Source organism: Myotis nattereri (genome assembly GCF_964212035.1).
Source record: "Myotis nattereri genome assembly, chromosome: X".
Lineage (NCBI taxonomy): Eukaryota > Metazoa > Chordata > Mammalia > Chiroptera > Vespertilionidae > Myotis > Myotis nattereri.
Window position 1 is genome coordinate 119261340 of NC_138078.1, and position 24811 is coordinate 119286150.

The 24811-nt window shown below is 49.5% G+C and overlaps 1 protein-coding gene across 2 annotated transcripts in view; it reads left to right on the forward strand.

The window, feature by feature from the left end:
* The window catches only part of BCORL1 (BCL6 corepressor like 1), a gene marked incomplete at its 5' end in the record, with an annotated part of 46383 nt that extends 29007 nt beyond the window's left edge, over positions 1-17376 (forward strand). For both annotated transcript variants that reach the window (XM_081081145.1, XM_081081146.1), the window contains 4 exons: positions 1039-1184; positions 8958-9035; positions 10908-11061; positions 14560-17376. In XM_081081145.1, coding sequence (XP_080937271.1) covers positions 1039-1184; positions 8958-9035; positions 10908-11061; positions 14560-14839 — 658 coding nt within the window. In that variant the 3' untranslated portion in view covers positions 14840-17376. The remainder of the gene's footprint in view (positions 1-1038; positions 1185-8957; positions 9036-10907; positions 11062-14559) is intronic.
* Between the last annotated feature and the right edge of the window lie 7435 nt (positions 17377-24811).

A 24811-nucleotide genomic window follows, 5' to 3' on the forward strand; every position in this document is an offset into this window, starting at 1 on the left:
ATGGATGTGTTCCCAGCTGGCCAGTCCACAACATTTACCAGGGGGAGACTGAGGTTGTCTAGGGATCACCCCATCAGATGCATCTTTGCCAGGAAGACTGCTCAGGCTTTCCTCAAACCATCCTGGTGATGCACCTGTCTCAGGCAGAGTCTCAGGCTTCAGGCACTAGGGTAACATACAGATTTAATTTTTTTTTAATAGCTACACTTATATTTTATTTATTTATCCTCACCTGAGAATATTTTTCCATTAATTTTTAGAGAGAGTGGAAGGAGGGGGAGATACACAGACACACACATATCGATGTGAGAGAGACACATTGATTGGTTGCCTCCCACATGAACCCCCACCAAGGCCAGGGATCGAGCCTACAACCCAGGTATATGCCATTGATCAGAGTCGTGCCAGGGACCCTTTAGTCTGCAGGCTGACACTCTGTCCACTGAGCTAAATCAGTTAGAGCCTGATTTGATTCTTGATTGATCTCTATACCCTTTTTAAAAGGACACCTGCTGTGTCTTATAGAAATTGCACCCATTCTCTTCTACTCTATCAGAGAGCTTACTTCCTGGCAAAATTGAAACATGAGCCACATACCAAGTGGGGGGACTTGGGTCAAAGGACTCTGGCTCTGCTTGGCCACCACTTGTGGAGCTGTTCTGCTCATCCCTGCTCATGGGAAGTCATCGGGTCCTTCTGTTCATAACCCCAAGCATCTGCTTTAAGTTTATCCTCAGTCGGGGTCCATTCTCTCCAACCCCAGTAGTACCAATGGAGCTTCATTGTGCCATAGAGACAGTCTCAATATGTGGGGGAACATAAGAGAGAGACATGGAAGGGAGGAGAAGAGCACAGGGAGAGAGGAGGTGGGGAGATGTAGTGGGAGGTGCAGGCCAGAGGTGGTTCCTCTCCTCTAAGTCTTACCCACATTGTACCGGGGTCATCTCATTTTACTTCTCCCTGACAAGGCAGCCTGAGGTCTAGACACCCAGGTTCCCACTTGGACCCTATTGTCCTCACCCTGTATCACCTCTGCAGGCCAGTTCATGACGCAGTAGTCAACGACAACCTGGAGACCATCTGGCTCTTGCTGTCCTATGGGGCCGACCCCACACTGGCCACCTACTCGGGGCAGACAGCCATGAAGCTGGCCAGCAGCGATACCATGAAGCGCTTTCTCAGCGGTAAGCACAGCCCAGACTTGAAGCCAGCATCCTTGAGGCTGGCTTCTGAGTCCTGAATTCCTGAGGAGAGAGTCTTCATCTCCCTCCATCTCAAACAGCTCCCATGAGAGGCGTCAGCCCTTTTCACAGGTTTTCTTTCAAGCGTCTCAGAAATCTCTATATACTTTAAAAAGCCCAAAGGCCCACTTTCTCTTGTCCTTGTGCTGTGAGTGTCCACATTGAATGCATCCTCTTCAAGACCCTGCTAGCCTGCGGGGACCCATTTCCTAGCGAGGCATGTAGGGCAGGCCTCCCTATGGGACAGCAGCCCCACTAACAGATTTAATTGGGGGGGGAAATGTATTGACCTCTGCTTTGAATGGGATATCAGTTGCAAAGAAGTGACACAGTGTTTTGTTTTCTGTTTTTGCATTTTCTCCTGTTGGTGATCAGAGCAGAACCCTTGGGACCCCTCCTGGCACTTTATTTCTCACAGCCCTTGCCTGTGGTAACTGAGTTGTTCCCTCTGCATCCCCCCCACCCCATTCCTTTCTCATCCTCACCTAACCCCTGTGAAAAAGTGTCTGGTGTTCAGGCCTATGGCAAGGGCCACAAGCCAACATGCGTTCGTTTTCTCATGAGCAGATGGCAGCTGTTTGTCTGCAGTTAGATAGCTATAGTGAGTTGGGCAGCGGGAGGAAGATAAGGAGGGAAGTCTAGCTCGGGCATGCTCAGTGGGAATCTTGACCTTTGAAGGAAGAAACCCTGCCTCCTCAATAACATCACAGCTTGGCACTCCCTCTAGCAGTTACTTCTTCAGACTGCCTGAGTGACAGACAGACGGAGCTATATCACTCACCCTCCTTGGAGGTGTTGATGTTTGTGGTAGAACCCCTCTGGGATTGGAAGCCCACAGGACCAAGGGTTTGCCCAAGGTCACTCCCTGGTTAGTCTCCCCACCTCTCCCTGCCCCCATACCACACATGCCCCAGAGAGGCAGTTCTGGGCTCCCAACCAAGGGCTCATTTGTTTATTGAACAAAGGTTAACTAGGTAGCTGATGATGGAGGAACCAGAACTGAAGATCTTCATGAAAGGAAGACTAGATGGGAAGTGCCACCTAGATGCTAATAAAAGCTGGAGGGGAACAATGGAATGCCACTGAGGGAGGCCTTGGCTTCTGCTCAGGCAGCCTCCATTCTGTCTGCAGTCAAGTCAGCTAAACCCAGCAGTTACTGATCACCTAATACAGGCCTCAGGCCTCACAGCCAGACCCAGCCTCTCCCTGGCCCAGGGAAGGACTCTCTTTTCCTTTCCCCCAGCTCTGGCATCCTAGGCCCCTTTCATCAAGGGGCAGAGCCACTTTGTGATGCCCATTCAGTCATTTGTCCTGGGCCAATGATGACTCCTATTCCCTTGGCTGAACCATTCCCAGAGTGCAGGGCTTGAGGCAAGCACTCTGTGGTCTCCTCCCACATACCATACATGTACTCTCTTATATGCACACATGTGGAGGTGTCTGCACACCACTCGATTCCCAGGAAAAGCTGGCACAGGTGACCATCCAGAGCATCTCAACTTGATAAACGCACTGCATGAAGCTCTGTCTCTAATCAACAGCTCTAATCCAGGGCCTCTGTGGTCTAGAGATTGTCCTCCTGAGCTCCTGGGGGTCTTGGGGCCTTCTGGGTCCACATAAAGCTATCTCTGATCACCTGAGTTAGCAGACGAACTCTTAAAATAAATAAATAAATATATATATATATATATATATATATATATATATATATATATATATATATATATATATCAGAGTGGAAGGGAGAGGGAGAGAGAGAAACATCAATGATGAGAGAGAATGATGATCAGCTGCCTCCTGCACGCCCCCACCGGGGATCAAGCCTGCAACCTGGGCATGTACCCTGACCGGGAATCAAACTGTGACCTCCTGGTTCATAGGTCAACGCTCAACCACTGAACCACACCAGCAGGGCAGCAGACGAACTCTTTACTTCTCTGACCCTTTCTCTAAAATCCCAACGGAGTTTGAATGTTGAAACCATTTTAAGTAGTTAAGAAATTAGAAATAGATACGTTTCTCTCTCTTCTTCTCATTTCTATGAGAAATAGGTAGCCTTTTGATGCCTCCTTAAACTGACTCGAGTGCCAATCCCTGTTGCAGAAGCAAGAGAAGACTTTTCTTAATTCCTGCACTTCGTAGCTTGTCCAGGCCGAGCACCTTTATTCAAATCTTGACATTGTTTCTCAACATTATGGGGTGGAGCTGTAGCTTCATAATGGGGTCCAGGAGCTGAAAGGAATGTTAAAACTGAACCACATCTTTTCCATGCAAATGGAAAAGTGGCATTAAAGGGAGATCTCTGTCTGGCTATTGGAGAAAGTGTGAATAAGCCTGGAGACCAGGACCTTAGCCTGCCACCCCAGGAAGGCAGGCACTGAGAGTCAGTGGGATTCCAGGAGGGGGGGCCTTGGGTCCAAAGGCTGTTTGAGGGGATGTGAGGGCAATATGCAGGGTCTTTTTTAAAAATCCAGGTACAGTTCACCTAACAACTGTTTCACACTTAGTATATTTACAATGTTGTGCAACCATCATCAGGCGCTTTTTTGGTTCCTTAAAGTGAGTATTTCTCTTTTTGTGTCCTCGTATCCCTCTTTCTCAGAGCTCAAGAAGCCACTGGGTAGAGTGGCTCAGTGGCTCTAGGAAGCACCATGAGGCTGGAGGTTGGAGAGGCAGTTCCCTCCATTCCCCCACCTCCCTGTCCCTACACCTGGATGCATTTGGGTGGACTTCTGGATTTTTCTTTTACCCTTCCTGTCTGGCTGAAGTATTTTAAAAGCTTTTTGCTTTTCATCTCCAAGCATTTGCCTGATCAGACTCTCCATAGGTTGTCTTCTTCCTCCCCTAGTGGGGATCCCACTGGGCAGAAAATGAAGGAGAATCCCAATAGGGTGCAAAGGGCTCGCAGCCGGAAAGGTAAGCGAGAGTATCAGGGTTGCGCCTTATGTAGAGCTTCCCTCACTTTGTGCAAGGCCCTTGTTCAGGAGGAGTCTGGGAATCAGATCCTCTTTTAAATACGCAAAGGAATATTACTATTTACGGGTATCTGCAGTGAATCCTTTTGTAAAGCAGGTTGGTATTCATTTGGGTTATAAATGTGGATCTCCTGCATTGGGTTGGCTTAAAATGAGGCCCATTTCTCCCGAGCTCATGAAGGATGTAGTGGCACTCCTTCATGCGTTTATTCATCCACGCATTTAGTGATCACCTGTTAGTTTTCAGGTACAGTGTTGGGTACTAGAGGTCAGATAGTGAGCCTTTCTCTTACATCCTGGGGCTTGGAGTACCAAGCCATCCAACCTCCCTCCAAAGGCCTTTGGAAGACCTCCTCCTCAGGTCAAATGACAGGCAGGCATGTGACTGATTTGCCTTTGACCCTTTGAAGGGAAGAATAATATCCAAGCTAGCCAAGGGAAAACAGGTTCATTTTTCCTCCTTTGTTGGAAAGAATGTGGGAGCTGGGGGCGTTGTTGCCGTTTGGTTTGGGGCATTGGAGGAAGTATCGGGACTGCTTTTCCTTCCACTGATGAAAGGGTTAGCAATTTACCACTTGAGGTCACTGAATCACAGGTTTTTGTTTTTCCTGCCAAAGACCTCTGCTGTATGACCCCATGTTGAAGACCGCTTGTTTTTTGTTTTTCTCCCCTTTCATGTCCCTCAGCTGGCAACTTGGTTGGAGGAGATGGGGAGTGGTCTGTTGGGACTCTGGGAAATAGAGAATCTCTGATTGCCATGGTGACCACTCAAACTGAGTACTTAAAACAATTTTTTTTAATCGAGGCAAAATTCACATAAAATTAACCTTCAAAAGTAAACAATTCAGTGACATGTAGTGCATTCACAATGTTGTACAGCCACTACCTCTATTTCGTTCCAAGACATTTTCATCACCCCCAAAATGAAACCCCGTGCCCCATTAACCAGTTGCTTTCATTTCCCTCTCTCCCAGCCTCTGGCAACCACTCATCTACTTTCTGTCTCTATGGATTTGCTCATTCTGGACATTTCATATAAACAGAATCGTATAGTATGGGGCCTTTTGTGTCTGACTTCTTTCATGGAATAGCATGTTTTGAAGGCCCATCTATGTGGTAGCATGTTTCAGTACCTCATTTCTTTTAAGGTTGAATAATATCCCATTGTATGGATATACCACATTTTCTTTACCCATGCATCAGTTGACTCACATTTGAGTTGTGTCCACCTTTTGGCCATTGTGACTAGAGCTGCTGTAAATGTGCATGGTACAAGCATTTGTTTGGGTACCAGTTTTCAGCTTTTTTGTTATATACCTAGGAGCAGGATTGATGGACTGAGGGTATTTTTTTTTAAACTATGTTTTTATTTATTTTTTAGAGAGAGAGGATTATTTTGGTTAATCCTCAATTTTTTAGGCAGGGAGAAGGAGAGAAATATAGAAATATCAGCATCAATCAGCTGCCTCCTGCTTGCCCCCCACTGGGGATGGAGCCCGCAACGCTGGCATGTGCCCTGACCAGGAATCGAACCATAACCTTCTGGCTCATAGGTCGACGCCCAACCACTGAGCCATGTCAGCCGGGCTGGACTGAGGGTTATTTTTCAGGAAAGAATAAGAGTAAAGGACTGAAAGTTATGGGAGGGGGCAAGGAAAAGGAAAGTTAGTCTCCATCCTGATTGTATGTGAAGACCTGTGAGGAAATGTGACTTGAAGCTGCACCATCGAGCAAGCCTTGTAGTTTCTTCCTGTGTTCCACTCATGGGCCTGTTCGGACTTTTGCATCTTTGCTCATGCCAGTTAACTTTGGCCATCTCAAAAAGGGAAATTCACCTGCAAATGACAAAGATTTGCTGTTAGGAGAATTAGAGGAATGTGCCGGGGGCTCTGAAGGCAGTTTCCAAAGAGGAGTCCTAGGAATGTAGTGACCTAGGGCTGCTCTGATGGAGTCCTCGTGTGACCTCTTGGTGGGGACTGCAGTCATTTGAACATATAGGTTTCCGCATGCTGGTTAAGCAAGCACATTACTTTATAGTCTGTAGTCTTGCCTTGTGGTAATTTCTCCCTCTCTTTTTTTGTTATTTTGGTTAATCCTCATCCGAGGATATTTTTCTATTGATTTTTTAGAGAGAGTGAAAGGGAGGGGGAGAGACAGAGAGAGAGAAATATCAATGTGAGAGAGACACATGGATTGGTTTCCTCCTGCACACACCTTGGCCAGGGTTGGGGATTGAGCCTGCAACTGAGGTACATGCCCTTGACTGGAATTGAACCTGGAATCATTCAGTCCACAGGTCGATGCTCTATCCACTGAGCCAAACTGGCTAGGGCTCCCTTCCTTTCTTTCCCATATATTATGTTCTTACTATATGTAGGCACCTGGGCTTAGGTACTAAGGAGACAGTGATGAACAAGATAGATGTGGTCCCTATCTTTATGATCTCATCCCTGGATCTCCTAGCACACCTAGCACAGGGCTAGGCACAGAATAGACACCTGACTGACTGACCAATGCTTTAGGAAGAAACCACTGTCAACTCTAAAGTGACAGGGTACAGAAGAGCACATAAGCTGGCAGCCGTGACCTCAGAGTTTTTTCATAGAATGAACAAAAGATCTAATATACTTGACTAAAGGTTTTCCATTTTGGCTGCTCAGCCATTACTTTGAAAGCTTCTCTCTGGCTGCCTTTTCCTACTGGAAGAAACCCTTCATCTCCTAGAACGCTGCTAAAAACGGACTCCTTTCACTAGGTCACAACAGCTAAGAGGTATTTTTGCTGATAGGATGTGTGAAGATAAAGGTATGTTGGAGTGGATAGGACCTTCCATCATGGGAAAATAGCTCTGCTCCTTTAAGAGTGGCTGCCTGCTCACTTCCTCCTGGGATTTCATTTTCAGGGGGCACTCTCACTTCATCTGTGCCCGGTGGACTCTCCCATCCTGTTGCCCATGTGTCCCTTAAGGGCTGGTGGCAACCATACACAGCTAAGTCAGCTTGCCAATTGCACGAGGTGGCATATTGGTAACCGCAGGGCCATGTGCCCACAGATGACACAATTGAATTTGTTGTTAAAGACCTGCTTTTTGTCCACATGGGACTGAAAATTGAAACAGTTCCACTAGATGAAGCGTAGCTAGGAAACAAGGAGGCTAAGTGGTGACCTGACGTCTGTCCTCAGATCAAGCAAGCAAAAGGTGGTTACAATTTTTCTGTGGTAAAGTACTTATAGCACAATTTATTATTCTAAGAATTTTAAAGTGTACAATTGAGTGGTATTAAGTATAGTCACAATGTTGTACAAACATCACCACTATCGAGTGTCAGAACTTTCTCATCACCCCCAAAGGAAACCCTGTACCCATTAGGCAGTCACTTCCTGTTCCCTCCCAATCACCAATCTGCTTCTGTATCTCTAAATGTGCCTGTTCTGGATATTTCATATACATGGAACCATATAATATATGGCCTTTTTATGTCCGGCTTATTTCACTTAATATGGTGTTTTCAAATTTCATCTAAATTGGAGCATGTATTAGCACTTCATTCCTCCCTGTGGCTGAATAATATTCCATTGTATGGATATACCACATTTGCTTATCCCTTTATCAGCTGAATAACATTTGGGTTGTTTCCACTTTGGAGCTATTGTGAACAGAGCTGCTGTGAGCATTTGAGTGTTAGTTTTTGCTTGAACACCCATGTGAAAGGTTTTTGTGAGGATAAACTTGGCCATCTCCTAGATGTTTTTTGTTGTGTTAACCCTCACCTGAGGATATTTTTCCATTTATTTTTAGAGAGTGGAAGGGAGGAAAAGAGACACAGAGAGAGAAACATCGATGTCAGAGAGACACATCAATTGGTTGCCTCCCACACGGGTCCCTGACCAGGGCTGGGGATCCAGCCTGCAACCGAGGTACGTGCCCTTTACCCCTTGACCAGAATGGAACCCGGAACCCTTCAGTCCACAGGCCGACAAACTGGTTAGGGCTCCTAGATGGTTTTCAAAGATGAAACAGGAATTGTGCTTCCTTATCTTACTTTGAATTGGGGAGATCATGATTTGGCGATGTTTCTCTCTCATCGATGTTTCTAACTCTCTATCCCTCTCCCTTCCTCTCTGTAAAAAATCAATAAAATACATTTTAAAAAATGATTTGGATAAATAAACATTGTAACCAGCAGGGAATTAAAAGTCCTGGGATAGGTCTAGGATTCTGCTTGCAGAGTGATTGCCCTGCACCATTTAAAGCAGGGATCCCAGACCTAAATGCCTTCAGGCTGATCCTGTAAGAGAGCAGAGCAGGCTGGGTGGGGACTGTTGAATTGGACAATAGCACATGTCGCCTCTCCTTCCAGCCAACTGTTGACATGCAGGAATGTGGATTCAGTGTTGCCAGATCTTCTAATATTTTTTTCAAGAGAAGTTGGAAATCTGGATTTTTTTTTAAGTGAAAGCTCTCAGTTTTAAAATGATGGATGTTAATTATTATTATTAATTTTTGTTTGTTTAAAACACTGGGACAACCCCCAGGTGGTCAGTGGGCTAGACTTGGCTCCTGGCTGCTGCCTTGCAACCTGTGATTGACAGCCAGAAGCACATCACTCTCTCATCACTCCCAGCCCCTCTTGTGGTCCTCCCCTTCTCCCATGTTCCTAAGCCCATGTGTATGTACTTTGCTTCAGATTCTTTAACCAGCCTACCCTCCTTGTCTCACTGCCTTCCCTTCTTTTATCAGATCACCTTTCGGATCTTCAGGGCCGCGCAGAGGGTGATCCTGGTGTATCCTGGGACTTTTACAGCAGTTCCGTATTGGGTAAGCTTGCGGTGGGATTCTTCCCCCACCCCCACCCCTATCTATGGCTCAGAGATATGGGATTTGCTTTGTATTTCACTAATTCTTCTTAAAGGCCGGAGTGACCCTGTGGAAATTGCCCTTCTTACCCTGTTACTGTTAGTAGCTTATAGACCTTTTCAGCCCAAACTCTAGTGCTTGCCTCCCCCAGACTCAGAATCCATTGGCCTAAACTAGGAGATGCTGCTTATTTGGAAAAAGCTATCATTAGCCCTCTACCAACCCCACCCTGGGTATTTATTTTTAATTTGCTCTCTTCCAAGGTCCCTTTCTCTTCCCTTGTTTTGTCCTAACCCATCCAGAAGCACCACCCCTATGAACATTGTCACCTTTTGTGGTATTGCTCACACTCAAGAGAGACCCAGCCCCTCATCTGGCAGCTGCCACTCCCTCCCTCCCCTGGCCCCACAATGTGTACAGCAGTGATGGCAAACCTTTTGAGCTCGGCGTGTCAGCATTTTGAAAAACCCTAACTTAACTCTGATGCTGTGTCACATATAGAAATTTTTTGATATTTGCAACCATAGTAAAACGAAGACTTACATTTTTGATATTTATTTTATATATTTAAATGCCATTTAACAAAGAAAAATCAACCAAAAAAAAATGAGTTCGCGTGTCACCTCTGACACGCATGTCATAGGTTCGCCATCACTGGTATACAGTTTCTGAGATAGCTACCATCTCCCCAGCCCTTAGCCTTCTGGCCCAAGTTTTTCTCTCTGAGAAGAGCAGCCAGTCTTTATCCGTGTCAGTCGTCTATCATTTACCGTCAGGCCAGGGGCTGCAGACTGAGGGAAGCACCACCCTCTAAGCTTCAGGGGAGCTGGAGCAGGAGCAGGTGGGGACAGAGTGAAATATACCACACCCACACTCATCTGGGCAAGGGACCTGGCCAAGCCCCCTCTGGGCTTTTGGAGATTCCAGCAGGCAGTTGGGGTGGTTTTGGAAAATGGGGGGTGGGGGTGAAGAACAGGTGTTTTTAACCTTGCCTTTGACCATGATGGTATCTTCAGGCTTTCATCTCCAGCAGTGGAGCAGCTCATCCTTCACATCACCTTGCTTTTTTCCAACTGAAAGGTGGAGTAGTATAATGAATCTCTGGCCTCAAAAGATTACTGTCTTCCAGGGCTCGAACTTTCGTGTGCCGTGGGATTATTGAACCTTGGTCCTGGCCAGGGTTCTGTAGGCTTGCTGTTTTTCTTCTAATCACCCACCTTTATACTCCTTTGTCTTTTTGTTGTTGTTAATGCTCACCCGAGGAGGATATTTTTCAATTGATTTTTTTAGAGAGACTAGAAGGGTGGGGGAGAGACAGAGAGAAACACTGATGTGAGAAACATTGACTGAATGCCTCCCGTACACATCGTGAGCTGGACTAGGCTGGGGATAGAGCCTGCAATCAAGATATGTGCCCTTGACCAGAATCAACCAGAGAACCTTCAGTCCTCAGGCCGATGCTCCAACCACTGAGCCAAACTGGCTTGGGCTGTCTTTTGGGGGGTTTTTAATCCTCACCCGAGGATGTGTTTCCATTGATTTTTAGAGAGAGAGGAAGGGAGAGGGGGAGAGAGAGAGGAAAACACTGATGTGAGAGAAAAACATTGATTGGTTGCTTCCTGTTTGTGCCCCGGCTGGGGATCAAACACGTTGTAATCCGGGCACCTGCCCTGACTAAGAATCGAACCCGAGACCTTTCTGTGCATGGGATGAAGCACCAACCAACCCAGCCCCACCAACCAGGGCCATACCCCTTTGTGTTGTTGGAACATTTCTGTTCTTCCGTTTTGTGCATCTAGCTAAGTCCTAATTCCCTGTGTGCTCTCCTTACAGATGAAAAAGAAGGGTTTGCCTGTGACCTCCTACATAACCCCCCTGGGAGTTCTGATCAGGAAGGAGATGATGGCGAAAAGGATGATTTTATGTTTGAGCTCTCAGACAAGCCTCTTCTCCCTTGCTACAACCTCCAAGTGTCAGTGTCCCACGGGTAAGTGTCTGAGAGACCTATGGGGACTGAGCGCCAGGATCCTGGCAACCCTGGTCTGCCTTCCTTGGAGGGTGGAATTCTCCAGAAGGAAGCTGAGACCCGGAGACAAATGCTGCAACATGAGAAAGATAATATATGACTAAGGCCATCCTCACTTTCCAGCCCAGATTGGTTATGTTCACAACAGAGGCTGGGCTGTAAGCTCTACATACGCTGAGCGTATATATTTCCCAAACCCCAAATCTAGCTTCACTCTCTGGAGGAGTTTGGTGCTGTTCCTGGGTGAAAGAGAGGATCTGGGAGATATTTGGACTGCTGAACTATTAGAATCTCTGGAACATTTTTGTGGTTTCTGTGGACAGCCAGACAGAATATTTGAAATCGAGAGTCTAGGAAAGGTCAGGATATATGGTTGCCATAGGTATGGGGCCCCTGGGGTCTGTAAGTAATCCCCAGGCTGCTTTCTCACAGACTTAATGCTGGGGAGAAGATGGCCATCAGTGCTATCATCTCAGATTAACATGTATTTTATATCGGGGATCAGCCATTGTCGGAGACTAGAATTTACCTGACACTTAACATTAAACTGAACCCAATTTAGTCTCTATTTGATGACTTGGAAGGCTGTTGGGCAGCCTGCAGGGCCACGGTTCTTGTCAGGTTTGCCGTACGGCAGTGTGTGGCAGTGCTAGTTAGGGTGATGAAGGAAGAATTGTCCTTTTTTTCTTAGCCTTCACCAAGTATTTTCTCTCTGGTCTCTTCTTCACATATTTCAAACAGCTTTGCAAACACTTTCAAGGATACTTTTCCTTTGATATCTATTGTTAAAATATCAGATCTTTTTTTTAAGTGAAAACCCACAATAGAGGGAGGAGTGGACAGTGGCTTAGGAATCCTTCAAGTGAGCTCCTCCGTTGAGGACTCCAACCATTCCACCACAGTTTCTTTGCATCCCTTCCCCCATGGCCAGATAAGAATAAAAATAGCCTATATGATGACACTGTAGGGATCAAGTTTCAGGGGCTTTTGGTCCTTATTCTTCTGGGCATAAGCTGATCCCTGAGGGCGGGGCTGGGCCTCTGGGATATAGTATTGCACAGTTAATTAATTCCTCCAAAGTATTCAGCACCTCCTTCTTTGAAACAGGATCTTGGGCCCAGGCAGTAAAAGGACCAGGGCTGTGTGCTCTAGGTGTGGACAGAACACAAGCAACCTGGGCGGCACGCCACTCGGCAAGCAGGGTGGCAGGGAGGTTTTTTGGTCAAGAGCTGGGTGTGGGTAACGCTGGTTTTCCTGATGTTCCATCTTCTAGCGCCTCTTCTGAATCTGCCCTGCCCCACAGCTGCAGCACAATGTGAAAATTTTGTTTTTCAAGAAGTAGGGGGGTGTGGAACAGTGACTTGCTGAGGCCTTGTGGGGTTCAGAGTGCCTTCTGCATCATCAAAACAAACCTGAATTCTGATCACTAGTGTCAATGTTCTAGGGGGTTTGCCATTCTTCTTTTCTTTGTTTTTTTTATTTTATTTTTTTAAAAATATATTTTATTGATTTTTTACAGAGAGGAAGGGAGAGAGATAGTGAGTTAGAAACATCAATGAGAGAGAAACATCGATCAGCCGCCTCCTGCACATCTCTCACTGGGGATGTGCCCGCAACCCAGGTACACGCCCCTGACCGGAATTGAACCTAGGACCTTTCAGTCCGCAGGCCGACGCTCTATCCACTGAGCCAAACCAGTTTCGGCCATTCTTCTTTTCTTAAATATATTTTTATTGATTCCAGAGAGGAAGGGAGAAGGAGAGAGAGATAGAAACATCAATGGTGAGAGATAATCATTGAGCAGCTGCCTCCTGCGTGTCCGCAACCCAGGCATGTGCCCTAACTGGGAATCAAACCGTGACCTCCTGGTTCATAGGTCAATGCTCAACCACTGAGACACACCAGCTGGGCAGGGTTTGCCATTCTTTGATGATCCAAGTGTATGGTATTTATAGTCCTTTTCTCTTAACTCAGAGCACTCCATTCCCTGATTGTGTAAGATGACAGTTTTCACTCATTTGGAAGAAATGTTGCATTTTAGGGATAAGACTTGTGGGTCTTGGTAGAAGTTTTAGGCACTGTGTAGAACCTTCAATTCCATAAACATGTCTTAAGCAGTTGCACCTTTCCGAAATGGGCTCCATTATAAATAGTATAATAGGGGTGTGAACCAAGTGCCAGAGACTGTGGAGGGTGGGACGAGCAAGCAGCTACATTGGCGGAAGGCTTAACAGGTAATATGGCATCTGAGCTAGGCCAGAGAGGAGAGGAAGACTGAAGGTGTGGCATGAGCAAAGGCACTGAGACACCCAGGTTCCAAAAGTTCAGAAAACAGGGCTAGTCCTTCCCCAAATGGCTGGCACTTGGGTGGAAGATACTCTGTGTGTGTGTGTGTGTGTGTGTTGGGTGATGATTGCCCTAAAGAGGTTGAATGGGGTCATGATGCTTGGAAGGTCTTGCATAATGTCACGCCAAAGAATTTGAAGTTTGGTGTGTTTTTTTTGCTGAAGGTACTGGGGGTCCATTGAAAACTGTTTAGGGAATGAGTGAACAGGTCAGGTTTCTTTTTAGAAAACTAATAGTAACAGAGGGTCCAGTGAGGATTGGGGAACAGAAAAGTGACTCTTGGCAGCAAGGAAACCAGCTAGGAGGCTGATGTAATATGTAATATAGTACAGGCCAAAAGTGGCGAAGGCTGGACGTGGGACAGTTGAATGGCAAGAAGGGAAAGCCCTGGATGCAGGGACCACTGACATGGGGATGCAGCATCGCTTCTTGGTTTAGTCCACGCAAGCGGCTGGCCTATGAATGGCCTCTCCAGCACCCCTCTCAGCTGTCCCCAGGCTGCCACCCAGTCGGGTGTGCTCAGCAAAGGCAGACCGGCTGTAATGTGAGCTCCGGCCCTGCAGAAACGACGGTGCTGCCGCTGGAGAAAAAACTTGTCTAATGCATTCCAGAGCCAAAGAGAAATGCCTTTTGGATTACCCACAGTTTCGGCCTTTCTCCATGGCCCCCCTCTGCTGGGGAAGATCTTGGAGAAAAAGGAGGCAGGGGAAGCCAGAGTGCGAACAGGAAAGAGAAACCAGTGGGGCTGCAAGGGTCAGTGGTGAGGAGAACTGGACCCCGCAGATGGTCAATTCTGGGGCATGGTACCGGTGAAGGCCTAGGGGAGCCTGCTAAGAGTTTTAGGTTCTGAAAGGCCCTTTCCCCCCTGCTCCCACTTTTTGGAAGAGGTCAGTCATGGGTGGAGTGCTCGCCATTTAGCTGAAAAGCTGGGCCAGCCAGTGGAGCGGGCAGGAGCAAATGTTTGCCTCAGCTACACCCAAGGAGCCTCTCGTTTAGTGGGGGTTGGGGGGCGTTGCCAGATGGGCAGCCTTCCTGAGCCTTCCAGAGTGTTCTCTGCACGCCCACCGCTTCCCCTCCACCCCCTTCCCTAACTCCCATCCTTGCCTTTTGCAGGCCCTGCAACTGGTTTCTCTTTACTGACGTCCTGAAGAGGCTGAAGCTTTCCTCCAGGATCTTCCAGGCCCGGTTCCCGCACTTTGAAATTATCACCTTGCCCAAGGCTGAGTTCTACAGGCAGGTGGCCTCCAGTCAGCTGCTGACCCCTGCCGAGAGGCCCGGAGCCATGGACGAGTGCCCCCCGGGCTCCTCGGAGACTGTGGAGCTGGTGCGGTATGAGCCCGAGATACTTCGGCTCCTGGGGTCCGAGGTGGAGTTCCACCCCTGGAACAGTTGATGGGGAAAACAGCTCCTCCCTTTTCTTCTTTCTCCTCCCAATTTCACCCTTCCCCACCGTCCATGTTTTCCCCCACCCAGCACCAGACCGCAGAATGAGGCAATAATCCGGACCAACAAGAAGCCGCCTTATCAACGCCAGCATTAGTGACTGGATTTTTTTTTTTTTGAGGGGGCGTTACAATTAGTTCTCATCTCCCTGTCATCGTTATTGTTGTGTGGTTGATGATGGGGGTGGAATGTTAAACTCCACATCTGAGGACAAGAGGTCCCGGGGGTGGTGGGAAGTGGCACCAGGGTCCCTTGGACTGGCCTCCTTGTATATGACTAAGACCAAACCTGGGCCCTGGGTGGCCGTGGCCTGTCTGGAGGAGAAAGGAGAAAAGCCTAAATCTCTGAGCGCCCCTTCCATTCCCCTGTGTTCTTCTGTCTTCCATAGTATTTATTTTATTAGTATTTAATTTGTATTTCATTGGTTTCTGATAAGTCTGTATCACTGTGATAATTTGAGACAACTTGTATTGAGGGACTTTCTTCACCTCCTTTCTTTGTTTTTCTGTTGATAAGCTCTGGAGCTGCTCCCCCCTCCCTCCCTCTGACAAAGTTACTCCCAGGGTCTCCCCTACCACCACTGGGGAGGGGGTGGAGAGAGGTGGGAGCCATCCGCTTTTGACTAATGAAGGTGGCTGGTGCTGGCCCAGGGCTGGGGGTTTTGGGGTAAATCCTGAGGCTTTGGTGCTCCCCTACCCCCAGTTTTTTCTGTTTCATCGCCCCCTACCCTTTGCAGCAAGCAGCCCTGCTACCTTGACATTGGTGTTTACTGGGGAAGAGACAGCATCGTGGGAGGGAGGGGTTGATGAGAGTTGAGAGGGTCTGAAGGATGAGGTCACCTCCTCCTCATGCTTTCTTCACTGCTCCCCTCAGAGTGCACAATATGGGTGTGTTCCTGCAGCTATGCCCCTTGCACCCCCAGCCGCCTACCCCTGTGTGCTCTTAACCTCTGTGGATACTGAGCCTCTCTGCTCCCAATCCTTTTACCCCATCTCTCTCCATCACCAGACTCACAGGACCCCTTCCTCTCTCCCTTTCCTCCTCCCTCTGCCCCCTATTCTACTTTGGAATCTGAAGAGGGCTCTGGGGTTGACTGCCAGATGTGAAGTCTGGCCTCAGCTGTTTCCTAGGTGAGGGCAGAAGACTGGTCTCGGGCAGGACCCGGGGCTGAGTGTGCAGCCTCCAGCACTGGGCGTGTTCAGGGAGAGAGAGGGATGAGCTTGGGCTGCTTCCCTGTCCCCACCCCAACCCCGTGTGGAATTGTCTTTCCCACTCTTGTTCTTATTTTTCTACCAATTGCTATTTTTCCGAACAATCCTTGTAGAGAGTATGTGCCATCCAAAGGCAGGAGGGCCTAGCTGCGGCCAGCTCTGGTTGGAGATGGTACAGTTTTATTGTACAGGTGCTAAAACAACAACAACAAAAGAAGAAAATGGAAAAAAAAAAACAAAAAAAAAGACAAAAAAAAAAAAAGCCAGTTTGAGGATGGGGACAATCTTCTCTGGAGACTCCTGACCCATTCGGGAGCATTGGTGGTTATTTTCTTTGTATTGTGTTTGTTCTTTGTTCCAAGGGGAGGGTCTCAGCCCCCTTCTGTAGGACTGCTCCCCACCCCCATCAAACTGCCCAGTTGGTTTTGAAGTTGTTCTCCCTTTTAAAACAACAACAACAAAAAAAATATATATATATATATAAAGTTGAGGGGTTTTGGGTTTTAATTTTTTTGTTTTGTTGGGGTTCATGGTATTTTGTGGTTTATTTTGTTTGCCTTTACTTTTTTGCATTTGGGTGTATATTCTGGCTGCCCTTTATGTTTCATTTTAAGCAACTGGCTGTGGAGTCAAAAACACTTGCATACTGAAAAACCTGTGTCAGGGCTTCTGTCTCCTGTCTCTCTTTACTCTCTGTATTGGCTTTTCTGTGTTTGAAGAAGATGGGCATTGTGGGGAGGGCAGAGGGGAAATTCCTGATCCTGCTTTGCAGTTTTGGGTCCTTCAAGGTACAACTAAGGAGGGAAAGCTGGAGTGGCTAGTGAACATTTACATCACTGGGGCTGGATCAGGAAAGGAAAGGACAGGAAAGGAAAAAGGAAAAAGGAAAAGGAAAAGGAAAGGGAGGAGCAAGTCCTGGGGGACTGGCTGGTGGGGAGAATTGCTTACCTCTATTGGTTGAGTGTGTGTGTGTGTGTGTGTGTGTGCAGGCATGTGAGTGCATATGTATGTGTGTGCATGTACAGGCACGTTGGAGGGAGGAACCCTCTTTTAGGTGGCTGTGAGGAATGGTCCTCTCTCACTCAAGGAAATCACCTGCCTCCTGCCTCTCTTTCCTGCCCTGGACCACCCACATCGGCGTCTGACTGCAGGGTCTCACCACAGCCCTCACTGTTGTGCCAGTGTCCTGGCTGCCCACCCACATAGTACAGATCTTCCGAGGTTCTGGTTGCCTAAGATCCAGCTGTTATGGAGGCAAGATGCTCTACTTGCCTGGATGCCCTGGGTTTTAGAACTTTTCTCCCCACTTCTGAAAAACAGTGGTGGAAGCTATGATTCCTTCTGACCACTGGCTCCAGAAAGTACTGTTTGAGGGGAAGGGGATGTTTGATAGGCCTATGATGGGGCCATTTCAAGCAGTATTCTTAGGTCCTCTCATTGTGGTTTAGGTCTCTGGAGAGCCCTGTCAGTGTATAGGCCAGATCTGTATGTTTGGCCAACTGAAGTCCAGCCATCTCCAGGAAAGAACAGTGAGCTGCTCTCTTTTCTCAAGCCTCAGAATCAGCCTCAACCAGAGTCTTTCTGACCAGATGGAGGATTATCAACCCCTTTGGTCCCCAGCATGAATCGTTCTCACTGGCCTCTGCTTCCCAACTTTCTGATCCTGAGACCCTTTAACATCCTCCTATTTAATAAAAGAGAAACATGGTAATTAGCGTATGACCGCTACCCTTCCCATTGGCTAATCAGGGTGATATGCAAATTAACTGTCAGCCAAGATGGCGGCCGGCAGCCAGGCAGCTTGAAACTAACATGAGGCTTGCTTGCTTCAGTGACTGAGGAAACCAACGTTCCCTGCCTGCCTTGCCGGCCTCTGAGCCTGCAGTTTGAAACATTGTAACAAATATAGAAGCTAAACAAAACCCCAGAAACCTGCTTTCAATGAGCCAGGAACTCAGAGCTGGAGTTATACATTGTTTCGATTATAGAACCCAAACAAACCAGATACCTACTTTCAGCAGCAGAGGCCTCAGAGCTGGAGCCAGAGCTAAAGCTGGCCCAGAATTAAAAAGAAAGAAAAAAAGGAGCAGTTGGGAGCTTCAGCCCTCAGCCCCTCACCCAGACTGGCCAGGCACCCCAGTGGGGACCCCCACCCTGAAGGGTGTGTGACCAGCTGCAAACAGCCTTCATCCCCTCACCCAGGCTGGCCAGGCACCCCAGTGGGGACCCCCACCCTGAAGGGTGTGTGACCAGCTGCAAACAGCCATCATCCCCTCATCCAGGCTGGCCAGGCACCCCAGTGGGGACCCCCACCCTGATCCATGACACCCTTCAGGGCAAACCAGCCAGCTCTACCCATGCACCAGGCCTCTATCCTATATAGTAAAAGGGTAATATGTCTCCCAGCACCGGGATCAGCGAAGACGCGAGGCCTCCAGGTACCGGGATCAGCGTGACGGGGCAGCACCCAAACCCCCTGATCACCCTGTGGCTCTGTGTGTGACAGGGGGCGGGGCCACAACCTCCCTATGGGCCCTGCTCTGTTCGTGACAGGGGAAGGCACCCCAACCTCCTGATCAGCCCTGCTCTGTGCCTGATACGGGGGAGCTCCCCAACCCCCTGATCGCCCTGCGGCTCTGTATGTGACAAGGTGCGGTGCCCCAACCCCCTGATTGCCCTGTGGCTCTGTGTGTGACAGGGTAGAGCCATAACCTCCCCATCGGCCCTGCCCTGAGTGTGACAGTGGCGGCGCCCCAACCCCATGATCGGCCCTGCTCTGTGGGTGATAGAGGGCGGCACCCCAACCCCCTGATCCGTCCTGCTCTGTGTGTGACAGGGGGCGGTGCCCCAACTCCCCTATTGGCCCTACTCTGTGAGTGACAGTGGGGAGCTCCTCAACCCCCTGATGGGCCCTGCTCTGTGCATGACCGGGGGAGCTCCCCAACCCCCTGATCGACCCTGCTCTGTGTGTGACAGGGTAAGGAGCCCCAACCCCCCTAATGGGCCCTGCTCTGTGCATGCAGGGGGCAGCGCCCCAACCCCCTGATTGGCCCTGCTCTGTGCGTGACGGTGTGGTGCCGCAACCTCCCCATCGACCCTGCCTTGAGTGTGACAGGTGGCGGTGCACCAACCCCCCAATCGGCCCTACCCTGAGCGTGACTGAGGGTGCAGCGCCCCAACCCCGCCCCCCCCCCCCACGGGCCCTGCTCTGTGTGTGACGGGGTAGAGCCATAACCTCCCCATCGGCCCTGCCCTGAGTGTGACAGTGGCGGCACCCCAACCCCATGATCGGCCCTGCTCTGTGGGTGATAGAAGGCGACGCCCCAACTGCCCCCCACGGGCCCTGCTCTGTGTGTGATGGGGTAGAGCCATAACCTCCCCATCGGCCCTGCCCTGAGTGTGACAGCGTGCGGCACCCCAACCCCCTGATCCGCCCTGCTCTGTGCATGACAGGGGCGGCGCCCCAACTCCCCAATTGGCCCTGCTCTGAGCCCAACCAGGGGCTGCACCTAGGGATTGGGCCTGCCCTCTGCCACCCGGGAGCAGGCCTAAGCCAGCAGGTCGTTATCTCCCGAGGGGTCCCAGACTGCGAGAGGGCACAGGCCGGGCTGAGGGACCCCCTCTTCCCCCCGAGTGCACAAATTTTTGTGCACCGGGCCTCTATATAATAAATGCATAATATGCTAATTAGAGGGATGTCCTTCCAGACGTCCTTCCAGACAAAGCCACAGTGGGTGGGGCTGAGGCAGAGGTCGCAGAGGCCCCCCAGCCGTGGTGGGCGGGGCCATGGCTCTTGCACAAATTTCGTGCATCAGGCCTTTAGTTATATATATCATTTATTTCAGACAGGGAGATAGAAACATTGATGAGAGAGAGAATCATTGATCAGCTGCTTCCTCCATGCCCCACACTGGGGATGGAGTGCTCAACCCAGGCATGTGCTCTGACCAGGAATCGAACCATGACCTCCTGGTTCATAGGTTGACACTCAACCACTGAGCCATGCTGGTCAGCTGGAGACCTTTAGTATAGTTGCTTTATTAGGTTTCCAAACAGCCTCATAACAGTACTGATTTCTGGGCAAGTGTCCTCTGTTTGGCACTTGTAGATATGCCAAACTCTGATATGTCAATAGGTGGTAAAAGCCATGTGGTGAGTGTCAGGGTTCAGCTAGGCCCAGGGTGGTTTGGGAGCTCAAAAAGATGGACAAGGGCACTGGGGTGGTGGGAAGGACGTTCTGGGAGAGGTGATGCCCGTACACTTTAGTAGAAAAGTAGGCATTAGGGGTGGCAAGGGAAAAAAATCTTTGAACTGAGGAGACAATCTGAGCAAAGTCTTGGAGACAAAGAAGGTAGTATGTGCAGGAAACTATAACCCATTTCAGTGTCACTGCAGCTGGAAGGGACAGATGGAGAGGGAGGGCACAGGAGCCCTGCTGGCCATGCCAAGAAGCACAGCTTGGACTTTTGCCTTAGGTGATACAGGATGGGAAACTTTAAACTGGGTAGTGGGTAGTGACAGGGTTTGTTTTTGTTTTAATAAATTGGTAAAAATGTGTTGAAGGTGGGGCAGGTAGAGGGAGGAAAAGGTAACTGCTTGAGATCCCCCCCAAAAAAAGATGAAGGGAGAGTGGTGGGGGTTCTACAAGGATTTCCTTTTAAGACAGGAAGGAGATGCTGTGGCAAAGTCAGAATGAACCAAAGGAATAGTCGTTTGGGGAGCCATGGACAGCTACAGGCATTTGGTTTGGTTGTGTGGGTGCTCACACCCCTTTGGTCCCCTGGAGAAAGGCAGAGTTAAAAGTGGAACCAAACAGCAGTTTATTTCTTACCTCCATTTTGGGTTCCTTTCCCCAGACCTTTCCTGAGTCCTCTGTCCTTCAGCCCAGGTTAGGAAGATCAGAGCAGGAGGTATGGACGATGATATGAAATCTGCATCCCTGGTGAAAATTGGGGCAAAGACGGTGGCCTCTTATGAAATGACCTCCTAATACTTTCAGGGTGGTCTAGACCAGTGGTCGGCAAACTCATTAGTCAACAGAGCCAAATATCAACAGTACAATGATTGAAATTTCTTTTGAGAGCCAAATTTTTTAAACTTAAACTATATAGGTAGGTACATTGCTATTAACTTAATTAGCGTACTCCTAAGGCTTAGGAAGAGCCACACTCCAGGAGCCAAAGAGCCGCATGTGGCTCGGGAGCCGCAGTTTGCCGACCAGGTCTAGGGGAAAGGGCCAGCTCCACAACTTACCACCTAGGTTGGTTAACCTTGGGCGAGAACCTAATGTTTCCAAGCCTTAGTTGCTCCATCTGCCAAATGGGGCTCAATTTACTGACTAGGGAAGAAAATCATACTGAGTAAACATGGCTGTTCAGCTCGAAGTTAGTTCCTCCCACACGCCCCAGGTCATGAACCTAAAGTTAGTTACTGACGTTCTTACCAGACTGTTCCTCTTTGGGGTGAAGGGTTGAAACGGAGGTCCTATTCAAGGGTCTGTATTCTGGGAGAAAAGGACCATCTGCTATGTCTGCATCCCTATTTGGGTGGCTGGATGGGGTCGGGGTGGATTGGGTAGTAAACCCCTGCCCCTTCCTTATTCTAATCTCTAACGGGGAGGGGGGCAGGGGGAGGAAGCTCGTTAGGTATTTCTATTGTGTCCCACCCCGCTAAGACGCACGCGCGCGGGGTGTGTGTGTGTGTGTGTGTGTGTGTGTGAGTGTGAGAGAGAGAGAGAGAGAGGAGAGAGAGAGAGAGAGAGAGAGAGAGAGAGGAGGGCGGGAATTGGGGGGGGCGTGCAGTGCTCTGGCTTTCTGGCTTTCTGGACCCCGCGACGGGCGGGCCTCCACGTGTTCCCCTAGACCACGGATTTCAGTGTGTGTGTGTGTGGGGGGGGGGGGGCTGGCTAGCTTGCAGCGTCGGGCTGCTGGGCGCAGATACATTCCGGGCTCACGCAGCGGGCAGTCGGGGCCCTCCGCTGCCAAACCGATGTAGCGGGCGCCCTGGCCCGATTGCTTTCCGGTTTTAAGGTAGAAAGCAGCGCTGCGTGAAAGTGTAGTTAAAGGCAGGCTACGGAGGGGAGGTGGGCCAGGCCAGGCGCCCTGCGGCTGGAGCAGCGGCCTCGGGAACACGCGCGCCCCGGCCGGGAGAGCGTGGCAGCTGGACTGTTGGGCCGCTGGGCCCTCCTCGTGCTCACCTGCTCATCAGGGAGGCTGGGGGAGGGGAGCGCCAGGGGCGGGGCCATAGCACGGCCAGCCAATGGGAGGAGGGCATTCCACCGATCAAGACCTGCATTTCCCCTGGAAAGTCGAGGGAGGGGGCGGGAGCCGGGGAAAGTTCGAAGCTACTGAGCCATGGAAGGCCTTGGCGGGGGTCAGAGTCACACGGGGATAGTTGGGGGCGCAGGGTCAAGACATAGAGACTAAAAGATGCCGGCCCTGTCGGCCTCTGCCGGGAGGCGCAGGCCCCGCCCCGCTGCCTCTCTTTCCCTGGGCTCCTTGGGGCCACCAGCCCGCTGTCCTTGGCTGGACAGCGCCCCCTGCTGGACGTCGGCCCCCACGTCCTGCGTGCCAGGGACGAGGCTCTGGGAGGCTGCAACTGCCTGGCCTCCCAGCTCTGGGAGCTGCCTGGAGAGGAATAAGCTCATTTGCCTCAAATCCAGCAACGTTGGAGCTGGAGGCAGTGGCATATTTAAAAATATGTGATGGGGTCAGAAAGACCTATGTTCGTGAGAATAACTTCTTGTCCTGCCCCTCCCATTGGGTCTGACCTTTCTGTCACTCAGTCCCACTCCGGAATGAGGAAATGGTCATGAGGCTGTCCCAGGAAGGGCAGCAGCTAAGGGCAGGAGTTCAGAGTTGTCCGCAGCACCTGGTGACAGCAAGGCACAGCTGGAAGCAGCCTTGTGCTCCTTGTGGCCACAGACCTAGGCAAAGGAAGCAGCTGCCTGCAGTGATATATGAGAAGTAAAAAAGCTGTGGTAGCCCCCAATATGGGTTGTCCTCCTCCCCTCTTGCCTGCCACAGCATAGGGCCACAATCCCCATGATCATATACAGGACTCATTCATTCTTTCAATAAACATTTATTGAGCACCTACTGTGTGCCAGGCACTGTGCTAGGCGCTGGGGATACATCAGTGACTAACACACAGTCCCTGTCCTTGAGGAGCTCACAGTCTATTGGAGGGGAAACAAACATATAACTAAGGACCTACATGTGCTAAGTGCTACAGTAAGAGGTATATACAAAGTGCTGTGGGAGCCCAAAGAGGGGAGTAATACATCAGTTGCTGGGGGCGAGGAGCGAGTCTCTTGACTCCATTAAACCATCACAAAGGCAGGGATGTTGTTGCCACATGACGCTGGTTAAAAGAAACCTGTCTCCTGGTTCTCCTCTAGCCTTCTCCCATAACTATATCAGCACAGGTTAGTTTATCATATTAGCTAATTTAACACTTTGAGTTAGGAAAGAAACTGACAGGGAAGTTTCTTTAGGGGTAGAGGACATTCAAAGTAGTAACAAGTATTGGGTGTGGAGGCTGGGGGTGGGGAGGCCATGAGGGCACTGAGCCAGGGAGTGCGGGCCCTGGGCAGTGGAGCACCTGGGGTGGGTGCCTGTGCAAAGGGGAGGTCAGCATCACCTACCTCAAAGTTTGGTCCCCATCACTCACCAGCTCAATCAGTAACCGTTTGCTGATGCTCACTAAATGCTTCTTATGTAGTGTGCCCTGCTCTGTGGGTGCTATAGCCGCCCGCCCCTCAGAAAGTAACACTAATTGGGGTGACTAAATAAGTCCAGGTCGTTGAAGATTTAAGTAACAGTTTGTGATTATAACAAAGGAGATGTCACAGGCTGTTTGTGATCAGTTGCCAAAAGAGTGGCAATTGCTACAAGTTTCAAAACAAGAACTGTGGAAGGCAGCTTCCAGGAACTGAGTTTCCAAGGATGGATAGTATTCGGTTGGTACTAGCGGGATGGGAGGAGCATTCTGGTTAAGTAGAACCAGGTAAAGCAAGAACACAGAAGTGGGAAATTTGAACACAGAAGTGGGAAACTTAAACTTGTTCAAAGGCCAGCAAGTGTATTGGTTTGGCAGGAGCAATACACTGGGGGTGGGGGGAAGCAATGTGAAAAATGACTGGGGAAGTCAGATGGGACCCGATGGTGAAGGACCTTGCTGGAAGGTCAAGGACTTGGGACCTTGTCTGAAGACAGGGCTGATGCTACATTCAAAATACTTTTGGAGCTACTGCCCTGAGTCTTAATGTGCCCCCCTCCCCCTTCTCCAGGACCCCTGGACTGCCTCATGAGTCAGCAAATAAAAGGGTTAATGCCCAGCTGCCTAGAATGGATAAGAGGTTATCCTGAGTCCCACCCTGTAGGCATTGAGGAGCCCCTGAAAGCTTTCTAGCAGATCAGAATTGGTGCCCTGGCAGATTGGAGGGGACAAGGCAGGTCACAGTGGGGCTCTGGATGTGTCTAGGGAGGGAGGGGATTAAGCTCTGGGTAGTCTGAGGCTCTGGGAATGTGGAAGAAAGGTCTGAGACATGGTAAATGGCACTGGACTTCAGGAGATGGGGAAAGGGACAGGGTCAAGTGAAGGCAGCCTTCAGATGGCTCTGAAATGTCTAATTTAGAAAGTCAGAAAAATGGTGGCACCATGAACAGAAATAGGCAAGTCATGACAGCTTTTTTTTTTTTCTTGGAAAG